The sequence below is a fragment of the Heteronotia binoei genome, chromosome 2, assembly GCF_032191835.1.
Source record: "Heteronotia binoei isolate CCM8104 ecotype False Entrance Well chromosome 2, APGP_CSIRO_Hbin_v1, whole genome shotgun sequence".
In the NCBI taxonomy this organism is placed as follows: Eukaryota; Metazoa; Chordata; class Lepidosauria; order Squamata; family Gekkonidae; genus Heteronotia; species Heteronotia binoei.
Window position 1 is genome coordinate 168,569,965 of NC_083224.1, and position 24,117 is coordinate 168,594,081.

General features: G+C 42.1%; 1 protein-coding gene across 1 annotated transcript in view; it reads right to left on the reverse strand.

Moving 5' to 3' along the window:
• HMCN1 (hemicentin 1) overlaps positions 1-24,117 on the reverse strand; it is a 286,027-nt gene that overhangs the window by 161,822 nt on the left and 100,088 nt on the right. Inside the window, exons 17-27 of the mRNA XM_060233046.1 lie at positions 23,805-23,903; positions 22,906-23,033; positions 19,427-19,571; positions 16,423-16,535; positions 15,811-15,970; positions 14,679-14,853; positions 9,901-10,028; positions 5,390-5,662; positions 4,340-4,435; positions 3,771-3,965; positions 3,345-3,475 (exon numbers count right to left, since the gene is read on the reverse strand). Coding sequence (XP_060089029.1) covers positions 3,345-3,475; positions 3,771-3,965; positions 4,340-4,435; positions 5,390-5,662; positions 9,901-10,028; positions 14,679-14,853; positions 15,811-15,970; positions 16,423-16,535; positions 19,427-19,571; positions 22,906-23,033; positions 23,805-23,903 — 1,643 coding nt within the window. The remainder of the gene's footprint in view (positions 1-3,344; positions 3,476-3,770; positions 3,966-4,339; positions 4,436-5,389; positions 5,663-9,900; positions 10,029-14,678; positions 14,854-15,810; positions 15,971-16,422; positions 16,536-19,426; positions 19,572-22,905; positions 23,034-23,804; positions 23,904-24,117) is intronic.

Below are 24,117 nucleotides of genomic sequence, written 5' to 3' on the forward strand. Positions count from 1 at the left end.
TTACTGCTCCTCCTGGAGTAAGAAGCACCAGGTTATGCCCTTTATACACCATCTATTAATTGCTGCTGCAATTGTAGAATTGTAGAACTGCCGGAATGGCCTTGAGTAAGCCACAGCTATTGCAGGAGCTGTCCTTGAAAGCTGCTGTAAAAGCTCTCTCAGCCCCACCCACCTCACAGGGTGTCTGTTGTGGGGGGAGAAGATATAGGAGATTGTAAGCCACTCTGAGTCTCTGTTTCAGAGAGAAGGGCAGGGTATAAATCTACAGTCTTCTTCCTCTTGGTAACCTTCCATCCAAGTACTAAACACCTTCTTAGCATCCGAGATCTAATTTATTTATTTATTTATCTGGGATTTATATCCCGCCCTTCCCACCGAGTGGCTCAGGGAGGCTTACAACATATATAAAACTAACATAAAAGTATAAAATTACACTTTAAATTAACATTTCACAATATATAATTAAAATCAAACATTTGTTATAACTATACATCATTAAAACAGACAGCAGTCGTGGAGCTACACTCTATTCAGCTTCAGATAAAAATTCAGTATACAATATACAGCATTCAGTAGTCGGTATACAGGGCCGTTAGTTGTGGGCCAGCCGGAAGAGGACTGTCTTACAGGCCCTGCGGAATTGGGTGAGATCCCACAGGGCCCTTACCTCCTCCGGCAGCTGGTTCCACCAAAATGGAGCCATTACAGAGAAGGCCCGGTCTCTTGTGATCTTCAAGCGGGCCTCCTTTGGCCCGGGGACAACCAAAAGATTTTGAGATCCCGATCTCAGTGCTCTCTGGGGAACATGCGGGGAGAGACGGTCCCTCAGGTAGGCAGGTCCTAGACCATATAGGGCTTTAAAGGTAATAACCGGCACCTTGTACCGAACTCGGTAGGATATTGGCAGCCAGTGCAGCGCCCGAAGTCCCGGCTGAATGTGCTCCCACCTTGGGAGCCCCAATAACAACCGGGCGGCGGCGTTCTGCACCAGCTGCAATTTCCGGGTTCGACACAGGGGCAGCCCCATGTAGAGGGCATTGCAGTAGTCCAGCCTCGAGGTGACCGTAGCATGGATCACCGTTGCTAGATCGTCGCGTTCCAGGAAGGGAGCCAGCTGTCTAGCCCGCCTAAGATGGAAGAATGCGGACTTGGCAGTGGCTGCTATCTGGGCCTCCATAGTTAAGGAAGGCTCCAGAAGTACCCCCAGGCTCTTGACCCTGTGCGCCACCATCAGCGGCGCACCGTCAAAAACCGGAAGGGGTATTTCCCCCCCCCCCGGGCCACGACGGCCCAAGCAAAGGACCTCTGTCTTCGCTGGGTTTAGCCTCAGCCCGCTCTGTTTGAGCCACCCAGCCACAGCCTAATGAGATCAGAATATCCTGGATCATCTAAGTTAGTTGAATAGGCAATAGACAATTGCAAACAAAAAAAAGGTGAGGAGAGGAGATCACAGACAACACAAAATAGAAAAAGAAACAGAATCTGAGGAACAGTAAACAGGCATATAAGAAAAATGAATATATTCTTACATTCAACTGAATATGAGAAAATAACCAACAGATTGCCAACTGTTAAGTCATCTCAAAACAGAAGTATAATGTACAGATCACAATCTCACCATAATCAAAATCAGCCTTTCCAAACTAAACATTTACTCAACATAAAAGTTGTAACAAAACACTCGCTAAAATCAAACGTGTTTGGACTAAAAGATACTCAGCAAGAGCTGGCAGACAGCATGTTACAGAAATACATCCAGTGTGAAAACATAAACACCAAACATTTTTTTAAAAAAAAAAAGCTATGACCAAGATGCAAGCAAACACTATCTCTTATAAAAATACAAATTGCCCTAACCAGCCATAAATGTAAAAAAAATGAAAAGAAAAGCTGTTTATAGCATATAACAAATTACAGAACACTTTTGTGACTGTTTCTAAATTAGGAATGCCGCAGGATTATTAAGAATATTATTGTCAAAGTTTTTTGGGAAACCAAACTGCAACACTCCTGTTTTGACCACAGTTCATTTTCACCAGGCAGGGAAGCAGGATTACAGCTGCCATCATCATTTCTTAAAATATTTATACCTCATCGTTCCCATATGGGCTCTGTGCAGCTTACATCAATGCATCGAAAGCACAACAGAATCCTATTATTAAAATCAACAAAAATTTTACTCCCCCATAACTGCTCCAGTTATGTGAATCACCAAATGCTTTGTTATTGATAAAGTGCTGATGATTGCTAAATAGGGCAAAAAAAAAAGAAAAGAAAAGCACATTTTGCCAAAATGTTTACAATTTGCAGGTCAAATTCCTTACAAGGGTAGTAGGAATGAAAGGCCCAACTCAAGAAATATCTGGGAAATTTGGAGGTGGAGCTGGGAGCAAGGTGTGACAAACTGACTGAACTCTAGAGGGAGTTCTGGCCATCACATTTAAAGGGACCACACAGCTTTTAAATGCCTTCCCTCCATTTGGAATAATGAAGGAAAGGGCACCTTTTGGGGGGGGCTCCTGATCCAATCTTTTTTAAACTTGGGGGTGTTTTGAGGAGAGGCACCAGATGCACACAACTGTAATGAATAAAACACAGGGACTTTTGTAGTAGTACCTATACCAGAATGTAGTCCCAGCCTGGATGTCCCAGGCTTGGCCATTTGTGTCAGATCTTAGAAGCTAAGCAGGGTTGGCCCTGGTTCGTATTTGGATGGAAAACCACTAAGGACATCCTGAGTTGCTATGCAGAAGCAGGCCATACCATACCAAACCTTTAATGGCATAATAGATTCAGATAAAAATACACAGAATATAAAAATGTAAACATTGGAGATAAAATCAAAATAAAACCGAGCTTACAGATGCATTCAAACATGGTCAGGATTAAATTTAAGGATGTCAACCAGAAATTTTGCTACAGCCTCACTAACCACCCCCTCAGTATCACTCAATAAATAATAACAGGGTGCCAGAATAGACAAATCTGGAGAAAAAGAAAGCTTGCCAAATAAATCTTTACGGAGGTTATGGTATAAAGAACAATCAAGCAATATATGCTGGATTGAGTCAGGGGTATTTGCTCCACAGGAGCAAAGTCTGTCGGCTAAAGGGACTCGCTTTGGTGCAGAAGCAGGCAATTGCAAAACACCTCTGGATATTTTACCTTGAAAACTCTATGGGATTGCCAAAAATTGGCTGAAATGGGATGGCACTTCCCAACACCATCATATCTGAACGAGACACTATCATCAGGCACTCAAAGAAGAGAAGCTAGCGGGGTGGGGGGGGGGAATCAGAATTCCTCATACGAAACTTTCTGAATGTGGCTACTTGTATACATACCTGGACATCATCTTTGTACCATGTGATGATGGGGAAAGGTGTGCCAGACACCTCACAGAACAGACTTAGTGGCTGGCTAATTGTCACAGATGCGTTTGTAACTTGGTCCTGATCCCTAATTTCAGGGGGCACTGCAAGGAAAAATACACCAAAAATTTATGCAAACACACACTTCAATGCAATCGCCAGTTTTGGTTTTTAAAGACATTCTCAGTCCTTCAAGACTTCACTCCCCTCCACTCCATGAAGTACCTTTTCAGTTTTTAATATATATATTCTGCCAACACCCAAACTCCAGGCAAGCATTAATTAATTAATAAAGACTTGGTTTGAAACAATAAAAAGTTGCAGAACATCTTCTAAAGGTATTCATAACATTAATGGTGCCTTTTTGAAAGCATTAATGAATGTCAGATGGTTATTTACCATGAACTTTCAAATTATAATTCCTTTCTGTGCTTCCAGCTTCATTGACTGCAATGCAGACATATTCTCCATTGTCATATGGTGTGACCGAAGCAATGACTAGTAGCCTTCCATCTTCCAGGATTGAAATGCCAGGTTCATTGCCTGTCAACTCCCTGTTGTTGTGAAGCCATTTTATAACAGGTTTGGGGGTACCTATAGAGAAGGACAAACACACATGACTTCTGAATTGCAGCATCAAGAAAGAAAGGTAACGTTGATGAAGAAGTTCATCAGAAGCCTTCAGTTTTGTGCTGTAGTGGGAGAGAGATGTGTGAGAGAACTGGGCTCCAAGAGTGGAAATCCTACCACCAGCGGTAAATTTTACAAGATCCAAACCTATCAATGCAATCATTATGGGTTTGTCCCATCCTATCTCTACATAGTATCACACTCTGTTTCCTACATTTTAATTTTTTTCTCAATTTGTTCCCATCCAAGTATGCTTCCAATCATGAAGAAAATGGCATCAACGTGATGCTGTCAAAAAGGGCAAAATGAACAACACCAAATAATATGCCATTCCTCACCTTTGGCTGGACATGGAAAAGCAATACGTTGATTTGCTACTCGTTCTTGAAATGGAGTGTTGTATGGTGGATCAAGGTCACTGACTGTTGGAGGTTCTAAAACAAAAATGATGAAGAACAGAAACAGAATTTTGCATACTCTGGCACATTTCCCAGCATTGTGTTCAAAATTCAGAAGTGTTTAATTGAGTATGAAGCAACAGTCTGCAATTAATTTTTAATAAAAGTTTTGAAATGTGAGAGCGAGTTTGCATGCTCTGGACTAGCTTGTTGTTTCTGCTGCCTAAATGCTTTGCAGGGCGGCTGAAGCGTGCCAGAATTCCTTGGTAAAGGGACTCTGAGGAAACCTTGCATTCTCTGAATATAACCCCCAAGCAGCAGCATGTTTCACATCCATCTAGGTCAATCATAGCTCTCTGACATATGCATTTGGAGCCATTTGCCTCTCCTTTGTACTTTACAGTGCTCAGAACCAAAAACACCACTGTGCATGTGGCAAACACGCTCCTTGCATGTAACATTAATGGCCTCACAAACCTGGATTTTTACCTGAAATCTGAAACACACCTTTCCAGGAATAGCATGTAACGAAGAAACAACACTGCTATGTACTGGGCCATGTTATCTTCTTGATAACAACAGTAGACTAGCCAGACACATTCTTTTAACTCTTTACTTCCCCACTTTATTTTTTGAAGGGTAGACATTTTCCTTACTAGGCTTCTCTCCAGGCATTTCTCCATTCTGGGATTTCTCCATTCTGGCAACAAAAACTTGCTTGCTGTCTAATACTCAGTTGTCCCATCAGATTCTTGATTGCTCTGCTATGTTACCTAGTTATTCATATCAGTGATGATTGCTCAGTAACAATTAAATGGATTCAAGTGTGTGTGTTTTCTGGATTGCAAGCAAACAGATTTTGCAGTATCTTTTTGTTAAAATGTAATGACTTAACAGCTCTCCATGGCAAGTGAAAACTTCACCCCACTAATACTACATAAGGGATACCATGCATGTTGCTAGCACTTCTACTTGCAATCTTATAGTTACCTTGAACATGGACAATTATCTCAACTTCATCCTGACCAGCAATGTTATTCGCCATGCATTTGTAGGTTCCAGAGTCTGAAAGCAGGACATTGCTGATGCTCAGCATGCCATCTGGAGACACAATGTACCGCCCACTGTTTGTTAAAAGGGGATTATGATCTTTAAACCAAGTGATAGCTGGAGGTGGGATCCCTTCGGCGCTGCATGGTATGTCAATTCTGTGACCCACTTTTGCTTTCATCACTTGTGGTCCACGTTGTATCTTCGGAGGAACTAAGCAAAGCAGATTAATTAGTTTTAATCTATGATGCTTTCAGCAGATGTAATCAATGTGTTTGATCTCAGAGGAAGACGAAGTTGTTTTATACTCTGCTCTTTATTACCAAAGAAGTCTTAGGCCGTTTTCCCACTCACGTTTTACTGGCGCCACGACCATCCTGACGCCGGCGAATCTGCCTGGATTTCGCATCAGAAGCTCCGGCGCTCCCAGAAGCGCCGGCTACTTCCGTCGCTAAGCCAGCGCAAACGGAAATCGCAAAGATGCAGGAAAACGTTTGCGCTGGCTTAGCGACGGAAAGCGCCGGCGCTTCTGGGAGCGCCGGCGCTTCTGTTGCGAAATCCAGGCAGATTCGCCGGCGTCAGGATGGTCGTGGCGCCAGTAAAACGTGAGTGGGAAAACGGCCTTAGAGCGGCTTACAAGCTCCTTCCCTTCTTCTTTCCACTACAGACATCTTGTGGGGCTGAGAGAGCTCTGAGAGAACTGCTTTTGAAAGAACAGCTCTCAAAGAACTGTGACTGACCCCAGGTCACCCAGCAGTTGCATGTGGAGGAGTAGGGATTCAAACCCAGTTCTCCACATTAGAGTCTGCTGCTCTTAACCACTACACCAAACTGCCCCCCAGTATGACTGCCAGGTTCCTAATGTGATCTCTAAAATCTCTCTGGTACATTTTCATCCCACCCTTCCTCCGAGAAGCTTATGAAGCGGTGTGCAATTCCTCATTTTATCCTCACAAAAGTCATGTTAAGTACATTAGGCTGAGAGATCATCCCTGGCTCAAGGTCACCCGATCAGCTTTGTGACAAAGGGAGGAATTGATCTCAGGCCTCCCAGATCCCAGTTCAACACTTCAGCTCCTGCACCACACTCTCAGTTTAGACTACCCTCTGAGTAATACCATATGTAGACCAAGTTAAGGGCTAAGACATACCATAAACTGTGAATCCACAGAATTTTGTTTTGTTTTGTTTTTTGCTGAGGAACCAACCCATTCTTGGTCTGAGCACTGTTAAGTTAATAAGAAACCCTCTTCCTCATGTTGCCATTTGGTGAAAATATATCAATAAAAGTCAAACTACCTTTTAGTTTAATATTTTGATTATGGGGTGTCATTTGGAGCATGACCCATCCACCCTTTTCTGACCACATGTGATTATTCCTCAGGAGCACCTCTCAGAAAATCACTGGTTATTCATAGCAAGTACCTCCTAGATTGGAACCTGCCAAAAATGTCCATGTGACTACCTCCACCTCCCACTTCTGTTGCAGGGCAAAATGCCCCTTGAAATGCTGTTCCTTGGGGGTAGGGGAATCCCAAGAACAGCATGAGGGGGAATCTATTGGCTTGTGGGGGGGTGGAGGTCTGATGAAAATTACCCCCACTTCAGCCAAAATCCTCCACAGAATCCAACCCATTGTTATTAACAATGAAATGGTGCATGCACGATATATGTAAGCAAATGAACAAAATATTTTGCTTTTTAAAAAGAGAATGTTTCTGTGTAGATGTAATTTTAATTATTCTGAGCTGTAGAAAAGAATCACAGAAATGCTCTTATAATACTGTACTGCTTATCAGTTTATCCTTGAGAATACACCAGGGCCAGAGCTTGGACCTTTCTGAAATCCTCCATATTAAAATAACTGAAATTTGAAAGGAAGCCGACCATTTTAAAAAGTTTCCAGGCTGAGCTGCTCGGACAGGCTGGGCTATCAATGTAAAAAAATAACTATCCTTTCGCAGCACAGCGCAATTTAATTTCTCCGAGACACACAAATACGGTGGAATCAAATGCCTGTGAAGACTTTCAGGATGCCTCCACTGATTACTGCAAGTCTAGACTGGAAATCCTTGTGTTTTATTTTCCATTCTCATTCTCTCAAGCATACTCTGGCTATTTTCTATCTGCAGGAAGAAGCAATCTGAATCTTTTGTGATGGAAGTTCAATACATATCCTTTGACAGCCTTAACCTCCCACCTCTGAAGTCTCCTGCTGCCAACATACGTTCTGCCAGGAAGATAATACAGGGCTGGAACAGATATTGCTGGTCCCAGAGAGAAAAAGCCTGCATAGATAAGCAGCACTGTAATTGCTACAGGAATTGTCTGAATCAGAGGATTTCAAACCACATTTCAGGCAACATTATTGAGCCTCGAAGGCTTATCCAGGGTTCCCCAGTGGATTTCTCAGTTAAACGATCCATAATGGTGAACAAGTTGTCAAGTTCTGAAGGGACCACTTGTAGCATTTTGGAGGGAAACAGTGGGCGTTTTCGCACAGGGCTTGCCTCTTCACCGCGCAGCATCTGCGCGGATTTCGCACCAACTGCTCCGCAGAACCAGGAAGAGCCGCGAAGTGCCGTGGCTTTTGCGTCGCAAATGTAAACCGCCAAAAACCAGTTTACATTTGTGACGCAAAAGCCACGGCTCTTCACGGCTCTGCGGAGCAGTTGGTGCAAAATCCGTACAGACACTGCGTGGTGAAGAGGGGCGTCGCTCCGGGGTAAGCCCTGTGCGAAAACGCCCAGTGTCACATTAGAATGGAGGAGGAAGAGGTGACTGGAATTTGAAACTTTGAGTAAGATGCTCAAGCATGAGAAGGGAGCTGGTATAATGGAAAGTAGTGGTGATGCTAGATAATTTATTTAAATACTTTTACCTCACCTTTCTTCTTTAGTTCAAGAAGGCTTATAAATAATAACTAAAACATTACAAATTAAGACAAAATAAAAAGACCAAATACTCCTCCCCCCCATCTAAACATTTGTACATATCCCATCAAAAGTTCTGACAAGCTAACAAGTGAGGGTGCCATAAGAAGATCATCAATGAAGAGACTCCCTTCACCCCTTCAGGGAGCCCATTTCTTAGAGCAGGGCCTGAGATGGAAAAGTCACACTCTGGTGGGAGCCAGAATTTGCCATCCTAAGTGAGATAACAGCCAGTAGATGTCAGCCTGAAGACAATAGTTGGTCCACAGAGACTAATATTGTAAGCCACCTAAATATAAATATTGTATTAAATAAATAAAACATGAGAGGAAACAGTCCTTTATATGACCCCAGTCAGTCAGGGGCAAGGGCTTTAAAGATCAGTGTGGTATAGTAGTTAAAATGTTGGACTTGGATCTGAGAAACCCAGGTTCAGATTCCCACACTGTCATGGAAGCTCACTAGGTGATCTTGGGCCAGCCACACATTCTCAGCCTAACCTACCTCACAGGGTTGTTGTGAGAATAAAATGGAGAAGAGGTAGGGTTGCCAAGTCCCCCATGGTACCATAGAATTTCTTCTCCCAAATTTCTAGAGCATCCAGGAAAACCATAGTTTTCCCGGAAACGCTTAGAGCAGCCAGCACTTGGTGCCAGTGCAATGACATCACTTCCGGGTGACATCATCGTGCCAACGACATCAGGGGAGGTTTCCTCCACCAGCCCAATATAGGCTGGTGGGTTGGGAACCTCCAGGGTGGGGAAATCCCCACCTGGCCCAGGGGTTTAGCAGCCCTAAGAAGAGGAGAATGATGTAAGCTGCTTTGGGTCCCCACTGATGATAAAGAAGAAATACTTTAAACAAAACAAAAAAATACCTTGAATTAAAGTCAGAGACTGTTTCAAACAACATTACTGTTTCAAAATGGGCAACATATGTTAAGCCATGACAATAATTAGGCTGCCACATTCCTGACCAGATGCAGATTCTGGGTTATCTTCAATGACAACCCAACACAGAGTGCATTACAGTAATCCAAATGTGACGTTACAGAAGCATTGATCAGCACATCCAGATTGGCTGAGTCTAAGAAAGGAGAGTTGTCAAACTAGATGCAGCTGATAAAAGTAGCTGTTAGCTACTGTGCCAACCTGCTTTAGAAACAGCAGTAAATTGTGTCAAGTTCAAGGATCACCAAAGAGGATAGGAACAGAAAGAAAGCCTCTTTGGGGTTAAATTAGATTAGATTTTTTAGATTTATATCCCGCCCTCCCTACCGAGGCAGGCTCAGGGTTGGATAGCAATGGATATTTTTAACAGGTTATGGATCAGCCCTACTGCCAGTCTCACTTCCATCTCAAAACTGGTTTCCCCAACCACAAAATACTGGTGTGGCATCTGGATATCTGCTGAATAGAAAGAGTGATATTCCCAACCTGAAACATACCACTCTGTTGGTAGATTATTCCCTGACAATTCAGAAATGACTATTATGGCAGCTTAAAACAGTTTACCTACCATGTACATTTAGTTTCACTGACTGAGTCGCATTCCCAGCAATGTTTGTGGCTACACAAGTATACATGCCTCTGTCTGTAACCCGAGCCTTGATGATCTTCATGGACCCTGAGGGGAGGAAGGTGTGTCTGAAAAAAAAAAAATAGGAAACAGATATAGCTATATAAACATTTACCATGAGAATGAGCATTACACAGACATTAGTAATGAATACCACATGCTAAACAGCATCTGTTCAGGATTATTTTTATTCAGATTGGGCTGTTGTTGTTTTTTTTTAATTTAATGTTGCCGGCAATATGTCCAAATCTTTGCTTTTCTACAGCTCACTAATACAGTGAAAGATTTGGAATGACCAAAGAGTTTCTTGAAATATGTCATCCAACAGAACTAATTACTAAAAATGTTGGATCTTCCCATGTCTGTCTTTCTGAGGGAGTGCCTGCCCACACCCCTGATATGTTCCCATGTGAAGGATGTGGTGCGGAGATCAAGGACTGTGGAATTTGTTGAGTGCCAGCACCATCAGAGGCAAACCTGAATTTTACTCAAAATAACCTTTTTGATTTTTATTTATTTATTTTTATTTATTTTGTGACTTCTATCCCGCCCTTCCCAACAAGTGGCTCAGGGTGGGTTACAACATAGGAATCTAACGTAAATAGGAATTAAGTATAAAACATTTAAATTCAAACATTTTTGATTGTAGTGCCGTGTCTGTGGAACTCCCTGCTGAAGGAAAACCACCAACTCTATTATATTAGCCATTCATGGAAGGTAGCAAAAATATTTTTGTCAAGCTTTTAGGTCTGTAGGCCACTGTTTTTGCCAGACACCCCTACGACATTAAACCAGCACAAAGCCAAAATAAAATATGGGGTGGAAGCATCTGATCCCAGGGTACTTCAAATCATAGTTTGCAAACCACCCCATTATGTCCAGACAGGACTTGTGTGGATTGCCATTATATGCAACAATGAAAGTGCTGCTTTTTGAGCAGTTTAAATAGCATGCAAAAAAAATCCCAAACCCAATGTATGCATGATTTCTCTGGGTGGCACTGATATTCTCACTGCTCTACATGGCTAAAAATCAAGACAAGCTGTCCGAAACCCAGAATATACAACATTTTGAAAGATCTAAACTGACTGTTATGAGCTGCCCTGAGTCTGCTTCAGCACGGAGGGCGAGATATAAATCTGAGAAATAAATAAACAAACAAACATTGCATCTTGACACAATCATTTCATGGTTGGCATCTATTCAATACAATGCTTTAAGAAAAGGCTTCTCAGTATCAGAACCATTGTAAGCAAGCCGTTTAAACAAAGGAGAGTTTGGTCAACAGCACCGCTAGCTATTGTCATGAAAAGACAGGATTAGGAAGACCGGCTAAACAGGATTACATCTCTTCCTGTGCACACCATATTTTGACACCATGTCTGAGACCTATAATCTGAGTCAGGTGAGGAACATCACGGTCAGACAAAGGGGCAAGAGAGCGAAGCCAAGACAAACAGCAGATAGACAAAGCCAAGACAGGAATGAGAGCTGGGAAGGGTGGAGAAACTAAAGCGAGTCATGGAAGTCGATTAAGAGCCAACTGATACAACAAGCAGCTGCACACAGCGCATCTGTTGCTGGTCTGTACCACTTCAGGCTGCAGGCTGGGATTAAAAATCTGAATTCTGCCCATTCCCCCATGGGGGCTCAGGGTGGAAAATAAGTAATAATAAAACAAAATAAGTAATAATAAGCCAAACAATCAATATTTCTATTCAAAGAGAATTGCTTTAATAACTTTAATCATGTATTCCAATAGTGTATTGTGGCCCCATCTGCAGATACTTAAATACATGGATTGATGGATTGTGTAGTTCAGAGGTGAAACCAGCTGCCTAGGAAGGTAGTGATATCCCCTTCATTGGCAGTCTTCAAAATGCGGCTGGATGATTATTTGTCGGGGATGCTTTAGGCTGATCCTGCATGGAGCAGGGGGTTGGACTAGATGGTCTGTATGGCTCCTTACAACTCTATGATTCTATGTCATACAGAAAGATACAAGATTTCTATCCAAACCTGGGGGAACCTTTAAAAGGGGTGGGGGAGGATACAAAAGAAATCCAAACAGACAACATTTGTCTGTGCCTGTGCTGAACTCCCACTGTTGCTTGCACTCCAGAGGCGGCAATGCTGGAGGGGGAGGAAGAAGAATGAACATTGTTGGTGTCACGGCCACCACAGCCAGGCCCACCATTGCTGCCACTTCTGTGGTGGTATTGTGGGAGGAAGAGGAATGTGTTTAGACTCACTGTTGCATCATCTCCAGCAGTAGCACTGCGGGGGGGGGGGGAGGGGGAGCAAGCACTATCACTACCATTGCCTGTTGCTTCCTCTCCAGATAGAAAACAAGAGAGAGAGAGAGAGGGCACTTAGGGAGTGAGATAGAGAAAGAAAGTGAAAGAACAGGTGGAAGAGAGGGGAGAAAGCAAATTAGGTGGTAATGGGATGCCCCTCCTTGCAAGTTCTTTGTAGATCCCTGCTTGTAGACTATACTGGCTTTATTGTGCAAGTGGAGCCTTTTTGCAGGTTGCCTCTAGGAAAGGCTTCCTTGTCTTCGCATCCAATTTGCATTGTTTGGGATAAGGAGCATTCAAAGATGACACCTCCGACCTGCCAGCTTGGGCTCAGATCCGGATTTGGTCTTCCAATAGCAGAACTGAACTTTTCTCCCTTCCCTTCCCCCAGCCAGAGAAGCCCAATTGTCTCCATGATATACTGCTCCTGGGGCCTAGGGGACCCTGAAGAACAATGTAAGGAGGACATCTGCAGCAGGAAGGGGGAACTGGTAGAAACTGCCAGTTTAGTCTGGATCCAACCCTTCAGTGGTACAGTTAGACAAAATGACAATTCTGTGATCTGCATCTATGTTAGGAGTAAACAAGGCCAAAAGAGGATCTGTTAAAATGGGCCGGAACAGGTGATGCAGATTAATTTGCAACTCATTGTTCAGTTACAGGGAATTCCAAGGGTACACCCCTATTTTACATAATCCAGTCCAATACAAAATGCAGCAACATGGGGAAGAGAAAATAGTTCTGGTAACTGTGTACATGTGTAAGAGAAGCTGCATCTCAGTTGAGTTCTTATAATGCACCTTCCAGTGCTTAGTTATGGGGAAATAATCAACCGCCAACAAAACTTTAATTCTGAAACACTGAAACCCAAAATGACTTGAAATATTTTTCCCCTTGTAACCATACACTAGACTAGCAGACATAGCATTACTAATACATCAACATTACACATTTTAAAAAAAGGAAAAATGGCATTCTATTAAATGTTCTAGTTTGTACAGAGTGGATCGTGCAGAACAACACACACTGCTTCACTGTACTTCATTGTTCACCAATGCTTAAAAAAACAGCAGGATCTGGGAGATCTTAATCTATCAAGATTATTTGCTTCAATTCAAGAATCTCAGGAAACTGACTCAAGAAACTGAACTGGATCAAGGAACTGGGGTAAATCTAAAGTCACTGACATGGTTCAAACAGCAAGAAACCTGGGTTATATGAATGAGCCTGGGAGAGTTATGGTTTTGCTCACTTTCCTATTTTCCCTTTGTGTAAGGTTTGAAAATTAACAGCAGTTTGTCATTAAATACAATTTGTCATTTCATCATCAAAAACAAAAAAACCACATTAGAGATGTGCACTGAGATATTTCCAATCCAAAAATATACATCCCCTAGAATTACAGGCTTCAGTTCCACTGGAGAAAATGGATGCTTTGGAGGGTAGACTTTATAGAATTGTACCCCCCTGAGGCTTCCCCGGGCTCTACTCCCAAATCTCAACCTTGATCTGGCAATGCTACTTCCCCCCACTGCTGATACCAGGGAAGACATGGCAACCTTGCTTTTTTGGCATTTTTCATATTTAATCTGGTCAGTTTTAATGGTATCTGGCATTCCAGGATACTGCCATTTTAAGGTTCACAGGACTGTTTCTCCCATTTCTCAGGGTTCCCTGGCAATGAAGAAGCACTAAAGGAAGCAGTTCATTTAAGTTCTGAAACGAGATGGCTTCCTCTGAACAGTAATTCTCTGAAAAAAAACAAGTTTGCCTCAGCAGCAAATTGTGAGGCTTCTTAATTGCTATAACATCCAAACAGCAGATTCTGTTAAACGTATTAAACCATATTAATGAAGTAAGTAACTCATTTTGTTCATTTGGTATCCTGCCCTTTTCACCTCAGTCACATTTACAAATAATTAATTCTTCCTCACAATAACAAACTCACATTAATATAGCCATCAAAATAAAGACTGGGACTGATTTCACACTCACCCTACACCGCTCTGATGTTCCTCTTTCCAGCACGGCGTCCTTCCGATTTCTTACTATCTGCCCCGGGGCTTCAGCTTGTGTCGCTGTTTTTGCGTGGCAAAGAGAAACTGGTTTTTAGCGATTTCTCTTTGCCTCGCAAAAATGGCAATGCAAGCTGAAGCCCCAGGGCAGATAGTGGGAAATTGGAAGGATGCTGCGCTGAAAAGAGGAATGTCAAAGCAGCGTAGGGTCACTGCAAAATCGGTCTGGGTTGTGTTAGTTTAAAACGCATTTCTGTCACAAATAGCCTTGAAGATAAAGAGGTATCTGTCTCACGGAAAAGAACCCTTGGACAAGGAATTGGTATCTTATACAGAGAAAAGTGGCTTGCAGCCTCAATTCACATAAACAAGACAATAATAATAATAAAAATAGAATGGCTGTTACCTTGGAGAAAAAGGAGAGATAAGCTGTGTTTCCTTAGCCCAGGTTATTATAGGGGGTGGCAGACTTTTCACTTCACACGGAAGTGTGACATCTTCTCCTGCTATCACTGAAAGCTCAAGTGGGTTGTTCAGTGAACCTCCTTGCTGATCTCCAGGCCTAGATACTCTGGGTTTCACTAGGATAAAACGTAGGTTATCAGAATGTGTGTGTGTGTGTGTGTGCATGTATGGGTGTGATGCTATATATATGTACAATCAGCACATCGAAATGTAATAGTATGTACAACAATGCTTTATCTCAGAGCATATTCAGAGTCTGCTTAATTTGATATTCATAAGACTTTGCCAGAAATACTTGTAAAACCAGACACTGAAACAGGGGCCAACAGTTAACTTTTTCTCAAGTCCACCCCAGTCGGTCCAGTTCCTAAGGATGGATTTGAACTCTGACATCCGAGGTCCAAGCTCATCCATCTATTATCCACTGGATCGCTCTGACTTTCATTGTGGAGTAGTATATCAGGAGAGAATATTTAGTTGTCAGTTAACCAATAGTGCAGTACATTTAAATTGAGGCATGAATTTGCCCCACATTCAGGTCTTCTACTGCAGGGGTGGCCAACGGGAGCTCTGCAGATTTTTTTTGCCTACAACTCCCATCAGCCCCAGCCAGCATGGCTGGGGCTGATGGGAGTTGTAGGCAAAAAACATCTGGAGAGCTCCCGTTGGCCACCCATGTTCTACCGGATCCTATTTTGCATTTAAAGGTATAAAATGGCACCTCCACCCTATGTGAGTAATTGACTCCCTGAATTAAGCCATGGATTGGTCACCCACCATTCAGGTCTCAAAGAGAGTCATCCTAGTAGATGTAGCTAAAAGAAAGACAAAGTCCATGGGAAACTGCAGAATTACTGTCATTTCAAAACAACGGTATCTCAAACCAACATAAGAAGTATCTCTATAATGAGGTACTTCTGTATTATGTTATGTTTCCACACTATGATTTTTGCTGGCAGCCTTGAATGGAAATTTATTTATTTATTTAATTTATATCCCACCCTCCCCGCCAAAGGCAAGCTCAGAGATTTGCCCTAGAGATTTGTATACATTGGGTTCTAGTTTCTCCTTACCATAAACAGTCAACTGGACTTTCCGTGTCGCATAACCAGCTGCATTAGTTGCAGTACAGATATATTCACCAGACTCTTCTCCTCCAGGAGAAACTACATACAGACTCCCATCAGAACCTGCAGAAAATTTAGGATTGCTGGGAGGAATCAGCTCTCCTCTCTGTGAAGAACATAAAAATACTAACGTGATGAACCTGCTCAGATGAAATGACAGTTTAAGAATTGCCAGACTACAGTCCATGCACCCCAGCATTTGGTCTTCCCACAGTTAATAAACAAGTCTCTAGAGAAGCAGTGTACAAATTCTTTAAACAAATAACTGACTCAAGTGCTTCATGGAGTACCCAGAAGAGGGCATGATCAACAATACTTGCTGGTACATTAATTGTTGGGGGACAAATTTCTACCAGAGAGGCTGAAAGTTCATTTTGTAATGTTCATTTACGTTCTTTCATGTTACTGCACTATAGAATTAAAATATTAAAGCTCTTCTCTTCGATAGTGAGCGGCCACTATGAGGTTTTTGTAATAAACCCTTTTATTGTAATTGATTGTTTGATTGTTAGTTCTTGCTGGTTTTTCAATATAAATAGCTCAAAATGTCATAGTTACCTTTGACCAAACTATAGTTGGCTTTGGAACTCCACTAGCTTTGCACGGCAGAGTCACAGGTATATCTTCTATTGTACTGAATATCTGCTGTCCATGTTGAATGATGGGTAAAACTGAGAACACATACATAAAAGGGTGTTTCGTAAAGATTATATGGCAGATTATATAATGCACTGCTATTTCTGTTAACAGTGATCATGCAAGTAAGTGTCCTGAATTACTTTTAGACAAGAACAAGAGCACAATGGGACCCTCATCTTTTTTCCTCTCTCAGTAATGTTCAGTGATGCAAAACATATCATCTGATGTCATCACATTAAGCAGAAGCCAATGGAGACGGATAGAAGAAACTCTTAACACAATGACATCAAGTTACATATTTTGAATTCCTTCACATTAAGGGGTGGGGAGAGGAAGAGATGAGGAGACACAAAACATGTGATAGGGTTGGATCCTGCCAATCCTTTCACGAACAGTAGTAGTCTCCTCTTCCCAGTGTAAGGGGCCTTCCTGAGGGGGACCCTTTACTAGAAGGCATTGCCCCCCCAGTCGGAATGAAGAAGCAGACACAAGTGTTGGGTTTAAAACCGGGCCGCTTTATTAAAACATTAATAACTGTAACTGGCAGGGGGGGTGAAAACCTAACCAGACAAGCCCTGGGGTCAACCCCGGACCCCGCCTTGTCCAAAGGGCGAGCCACCCTGCCCCCAGCACAAGCCCGCCATATTCGGGTTGTAGCTGAGCGGCCAGGCCTCGAGCCACCACCATCCGGGCCGGCATCAATCCCCATGGAAAGATCCGCCCAGGTGAGGCTCCCTGTGATCTGCAATCCCTGCACTGAGCCGTGTAGCCCATCTACGGTTCATACAGACCACCGCACCAACGGTGCTAGGCCATAGGTGCTCCCCTGGAAAACCCTGTGGCCAACCTCCTCTAGCCTGCGACCAAGACAAATACCGCTAACAATTCCTAACCTACAAGGCAGTACAAGGTAGGCGAAAAACACCCCCACATAAGCCAATTGTGTGGAAGCGAAAAAATTCCTACCTGGCCCCTAATAAGGCGACCGGCAAACGCCTGTACTGCCAAAGGGAGGGTGGGTGGGCAGAGAGCCAAAACAAACTGCGTGGCAGGAGGGCGGGAGCCGGGGCTTATAAAGCCCCAACTCCCCGCCCCAGCAAACACCCGTATGTCGGGTGATGCTGCTCCTCCCTCCTTCCGGGAGGGGCAAAGACGGCCCCCCAGCCTATATTCCTGCGAGCAGGCTCGGCTGGGTAGGGGCCGGACCATCGTGCTGGAGGAAGGCACTGCTAGCAATGGGATGGATCTGTAGAATCCAATCTATGGTCCCTTGAGAAAACCATGGAAAGTTTCCAGTAACAACACCCCCCCCCCCCCAAAAAAAAATGTTCTCCAAAAATAAAAGGATTTAAATTAGGTTCTCTAAGATGCTCTGTGATCTGTTAAAACACAGAGATGAAAAGCTGATTTATTCCTAAACATTTTTCTAATATCTGTAGAGTACTTTTCTAACATGGACCTTTCCTAATAGCACATATGTCTGGCATTGTTGATGATGAAAAGTTTAGGTACATGTAACAAACATAATTTGTAACACTTGGTTGACCGCCTGATATCTCACAAACATAATGTAGAAGCCTTCAAAAATATGATGATGTTTGAAAAAGAATGCTACTACTTAGGAATAGTGCTGCTGTATAAATACAAAGGAATCAAAACATTGCACAAACATTTTTGCAACAGTTCTTGAATTAATGCTAATTAATCCTGCAAAGAAGGCAATCATAATCATTCCCACAGTACAGATGGGAGAGCTGAACAATAGCGGCTTTCCAAGGCCATCCAATGAGATTATAACTGTGATTAGCTTTGAATCTGCAACTCCCTTTTATCATTCTGCACCAGTTGTCAAAAGCACTTGTAGGCGAGCCCTTGGACCTATTCTCTTCTACAGGACATGCCCCATCTTTGATTATGCAGAAGCAAAACCACTTTGAGGGGTTTAGAAGCAGAACTGCTTGTTGTTATGTATTTACTATGATAATAAATCCAACACATCTTGCCATCATAAGCTCCTGCAATCTTGTCTCTGCAGTCCCTCATGATGCGATATAGCTCCAAAGTGCTGATCAAGAAAGGACCTTCAGTTACAAAAAAAACCCCCACTGACAAACGTCGACCTGGACAAGGTCCCTTTTGTAAAGTGAAAAAGGATGCTTCAGCAATTTTTGTAGGTAAGCTCCAAACATACATCCCTTGATGAATTTTGCATGAAAGGAGATTTTCAGCTCATGAGGAATACAACAGCTGTAACCTCACACAAAGCTGAGGCTGCTGAAACGCAGATGGATCACTACCAAGTAAATCGTCTCTTCACACTCTGTGAGCAGACATGCCACTCTCAAAGGTATTTTTAAAAATACCCAAACCTTCCAAACATCTCATTTCTTTTAAGTCCTGCACTCCCTTCTGTTGATGCTTCCTTTTATCCACTACCAAACCTTCTTAGGCAGCACTTATATCTCTGTTTTATGAATAAAGAAATTGAGTCTGCAGAAGCTATCAGTGCTTGAAGACATTTCGGGTAGAGGAAAATCTTTTTTGCAAGCTGTGTAACTTTTTTTTTTTGCTCATTTTTTAAAAAGGCATGTTGGTTTTGTCCACATGTTCCTCTGTCAATTCCACCCTGTAACTAAAATGGCTTACAACTCTCATTGGATGTTGGTGAGATCCAAACAATTGCTTCTGCATGCAGAGCAGCCATTTTGCTTGTAAAAACAGTTCAAATACAAGATTTAAAAACCTCCAGAGTTTTGTTTATTTTAAAAAAAATCTAAATTACACTCAGATAATTTATTCTGTATACAAAAGGCTCTTTCATACATCTGACGGTACACACTATTTTCTATTCAATATTGTCTCCTCGAATTCCAAAAATATTCGTATCTTACAAATTTATAGAAACACTGAGTGGTTCTCTCACCAAAGACACTGACGGTAGTTGTTTTGTTGTTTGTCCCGGCAACATTGCTTGCCATGCATGTGTAATCACCAGCATCCTGCAGTCGAACCCTTTCAAGGTATAGGCTTCCATCACTGCGTACGCTAATATATGGATTCTGGACCAACTGGGAGAGGAGGAAGCCGATTATTTCTCTGCTAGGTCTAGGCTGGATATCAATGGTTTGGGCTTTTGCACTTCAAAAAAAGGTCAAATTTCTACACCAAAGTAAATAAGATTTTGTGACAAGCTATTTTTCATAATTTTGTTTCTTTCATTGCTTGTGTAGTCCCACCTGTTGAGTGCCATCTGACTTCTCTGTTTCCACCAGACACTGCTCTCAGGCTTTCAAGAATATCTTTGCAACTGTATACTAGAATTCTTAAGAAGCTAAATTGTGCAGCCAATGCTACAACTTGTTAGCAATGTAAAGATGGTATATCAACACAGAATAGCACAACATATAGACTAAGTGCTTATTTTCCATGTAAGTTACCTTACAAATCACAGGACCGGATCTACATGTTTTTTGAGGGGGGGGGCAAAATTTAAAAAATGATGCCCCCTTATGGGCCATTCTATCTTATGGTCCCATACTCAATTTGGCGCCCTCCCCTCCATTGGCGCACAGGGCAAGCACCCCCCTCTGCCCTCCCCTAGATCCGGCCCTGACAAATCACAATGCTTAAGAATTTATCATCATAATCTAAATCAATTTGCTAAATCAATGGAATTTATTCTTGAGACTCATCAGAAAAAGTCAGTAACAGTACCAACCAGCTGAACTGATCTAAACTGATGACTAATAGCAGGCGTCATTTTGTAGAAAAATAGATAGTGGAGCTCATTCAGGGATTGTTCTGCAGCTATACATACTATTCAATGGACAAGGAGGTGGAACTTTCAGAAGGAGGAGGTGGAACTCTCAGAAAAGTTCAGGAACTGCGCTCCTGTGAGCTCCCACTGAATCTGAGGCCTGACTAATAGACTCCAGGCAGGTGACAGGAAATACTTCTTTACTCATGGAGTGATTTAGAATACAAAATTCACTACCAAAGAATGTAGTGATGGCCACAGGTACAGATAGCTTTTAAAAGGGGATTATACAGATTCATGAAGGATAGATCCATCAGCAGCTACTAGCCATAGGGAACTTTCACATTCATGAGCTGTAAACCTCTGCATATCAGTGCCAGGAGTCAACATCAAGGGAAAAGCTTGGTCACTATGCCCTGTTGTTAGCTCTCCAAGTTAAATTCTGGCAAATGTAAACTAAACTTGAAGGTTACAGACTTCTGCCCCAACAAGATAGGTCCATGAGTACAACTTCAGTAAGGGCAGGGGGGAGCAGAGAGGGGGGAGGAGATTTCCAGAAAGATCAAAGGATCATTTGTACATGCCCATGGTTAGACTGAACAAAGCTGTAAAGTTTAACAGAATTTATAATGAGTTTGTGTGCATCGACACAACATTTTAAAAAGTGAAGGCACACCATGAAGACCTCAGAACTGGAAGAAAAAGGCAAAACCAAGCTGTCCTCAGCAGGTTGACTCACTACACAGAGCATTCTGGGTGAATAGAATCCACTGTGAGTTTTCCCTTGGAGTGAAGAATTTGACACCTACTTAGTAACTACAGGAGGTAAGTATTGCTTTCCAGAGGAATTAACACCTCTTTCTCTCAGCAAAAGGGAGGGGAAGTGGAAGAAATTATGCTATTTAGGTTATACACAAGCACAAGAAGCAAGCAGCTGCAGCAGCCAAAAAGAAATCTAAAGCTCCCAAATCCTGTAATTGTGTGGATGCTGAGCCAATATTCTTCGAAGCCACTGAGGAGAAATAAATAGGTAGCATTTTTCTTACTCATGGGACACAGAGAGCCTTCCTTCTACCCTCTCAAGAGCTTCTCACAACACCCTGTACATGACAGTTGAAGTTTAGCCAGAAATTACCTCAGAAAGCTCTATCAAATGCCAAAAGATGATCCAATGTGAATGCAGTTTATGATGGCCAGGGTGTACATACACATGTACTCTCCCCGTGACAGGCTTGTGCAACTGGAAATCTGTGTCGGCTGCCTAAAACACCCTGCTGCCAGGTTACTGGCTTTACCACAAAGAATGTTCCATTAATCCATATGGCTAAATATTAACAGGGGTTATCCATCTTGCTCTTTGGATGGAAAGGAAAACTCTTGTGCCTTCCCTATTCTTCCTGTGTGATAAAACAGCATCTACTTGATCTCCATAGTAAAGACATTGTTGACAGGGCTAAAGTGGAGATCGGCTCAATCTGATACAAAACAGAAATCACAGAATAAAGTTAGAATCCAGTGGCTTCAGATCAACATGGCTGCCTACCTGGATCTATCATCAAAACAGAAGTCAGAACAACGGGCTATCTTCAGAAAATAGAATAATAAGCCTTTTTGATGATAGATTAGATCAGATGAAAGAGAGAGAGAGAGCTTGGTTATTGTGGAATCTAACAGTGACTTGCTTGTGTGAATGAGGAATAGCAAAGGAGATAGAACTTTTATATCATTGGACAACACCCCAAAATGCCACACTTTTCAAGTGTTCTTTAGATGTTCTCCCCACCCTGTCTCCAATCTCTGAGCTGATCTTAAACAGCTGGGAAAATATTTAAAATATAGATAAGCCAAGGAATCTATATTGTTCCACAATGTTGATTCCATTGGAAAGATCCACATGACTTGTGCCATTCCCTGTGGCTGCATCATTTGAAAATTCTAACAGATAAATAATTTTCATGGGACAAAGGATACCTAAATGGAATGATTTTACACATTCAGTTGCAAGTCAATTAATGATTCACTTGTACATGTGAAATGGCCCCAGTAATCACAACTAGAAGCTGAGCAGATGTCATTATTTCAGGAGGGAAGGAAGGTCAGTGCAAACCTTCAAACGCTTTAATAAAACTCAGGTCATTACTTAAAATTGATTGAATTCTGCCTTTCTCCACAAAGAGCTGAGGGCAGCTATTTGATCTTATCCATATAACAGCCTTGTGAGGTTCCTACACTGAGAAATAAAGACTTCTCCAATATCACTTCACAGATTTTTTAGCTATAGTTCTGAACCCAGGTCACCAGTCAACACCACTGCATCACACTGGCTCTCTTGAAACTCTCTAATTAAATCCCACAGTAAAATTCCACTTATGGAAAAGAGAGGGTGATTTTCACCACTTCTCTGCTCCTGCTTCAGATCTTTAATTCATCCATCATGTTGTTCCTGGGGGGTCGCCTGTCCTCCAAAAACAGCAGTTCAGGGGGAATTTCAGGCTCCAGCAGGAGGGGGAGATGAAGGAAGTTCCATTCCACTGATGGGCATGTGCCTTCCATTAATGGAGATTTACTGCAGAATTCAAGCTTATACCTTTCTACATTGCAAGTAGCAAGTAGAAAATGGTGCAAGATAAATAAAACTCTCTTACCGTCACCCCATTTTTAATCCATTTTCGCTCTGGGATGGGGTTTCCTGCCAACAGCACACATGGCAAAGTGAGCTGGTGACCTTCTATTACATTAGCTGCTGCTGGACTCATTCCAATAAGAGGGGTGACTATTAAAGAGACAGAGGTAGTGAGAGTACACACTATAAAAATTGCATATTCGGATAAAAATGCAAAAAGCATATTGCAACCAGGTCTGTCCTACATCAAAACCAAAGATATATTTGAGATTTAATTAATACATTTGATGAATCAGATTATCAACTTCAAAAACAACAAGCTACTTGGGCTGATCTTATATTTGTTCTTTTCATCGTCTAAATCATTTATATATGCTCTCTGTGAATTTTAGGATGTTTTATTTATTTATTTTTTTAAAAAAAAATTGGAATGGCATGTTGAAAGAAATCTAGTTACATAACAAAATGGGACAATGTTTTTGCTCTGCTTTCCAAATGTCTTTCAACTTCCCAGTAACTTAGGGGGCTGGGCCAAAGCTCAGTGGCAGAGAATCGGCTTTGTATGCAATCCCAGGTTCCGTCCACATCACTGTACAAAATCAGATGTTGGAAGAGGGAAAGACCTCAGCTTGAGAACTAGGAGAGCAGCTGCCAGTAGACAATATTGGCCTTGGGAGGCCAATGATCTGATTCAAGTAGAAGGCAGCTGCATGTGTTCATATGTGTTCCAACTGAGCAGTAATAACCAAGGTGGGTTTATCTCAAATGTAAATTTCATATAGTACTATTATACTTGTTGCGCAACAGCCTCTGCACAGAAAGACACTGGGAAATTTTTACTTCTGTTCTAGATCCAATATTGGAGTTGGCTAGAAGTCAGGTAAGCCAACCAGCATGAAACCCAAACCATCAGACAGTTACCAAGCCCTGTCACTGTAAGGGTAGCTGGCCGTGAGATGATCTTCCCAAACTGGTTTTCAGCTTCACAGATATAGGTTGCTTCATCGTTAACCCACAAATCTAAAATTAGATAGTAAAAGTAAACAAAACAAAAGGATTAGCACATTTTTATTTATTTATTTATTTATTTATTTATATTAAGATTTATACCCCGCCCTTCTCACCTAGGTGTCTCAGGGCGGCTTACAACACAATAATTAAAACAATTTCAGTTTAAACAATTAAAATACCATTAAACCATAATTTAGTAAAAACAAGATAGAATAAAAACAAG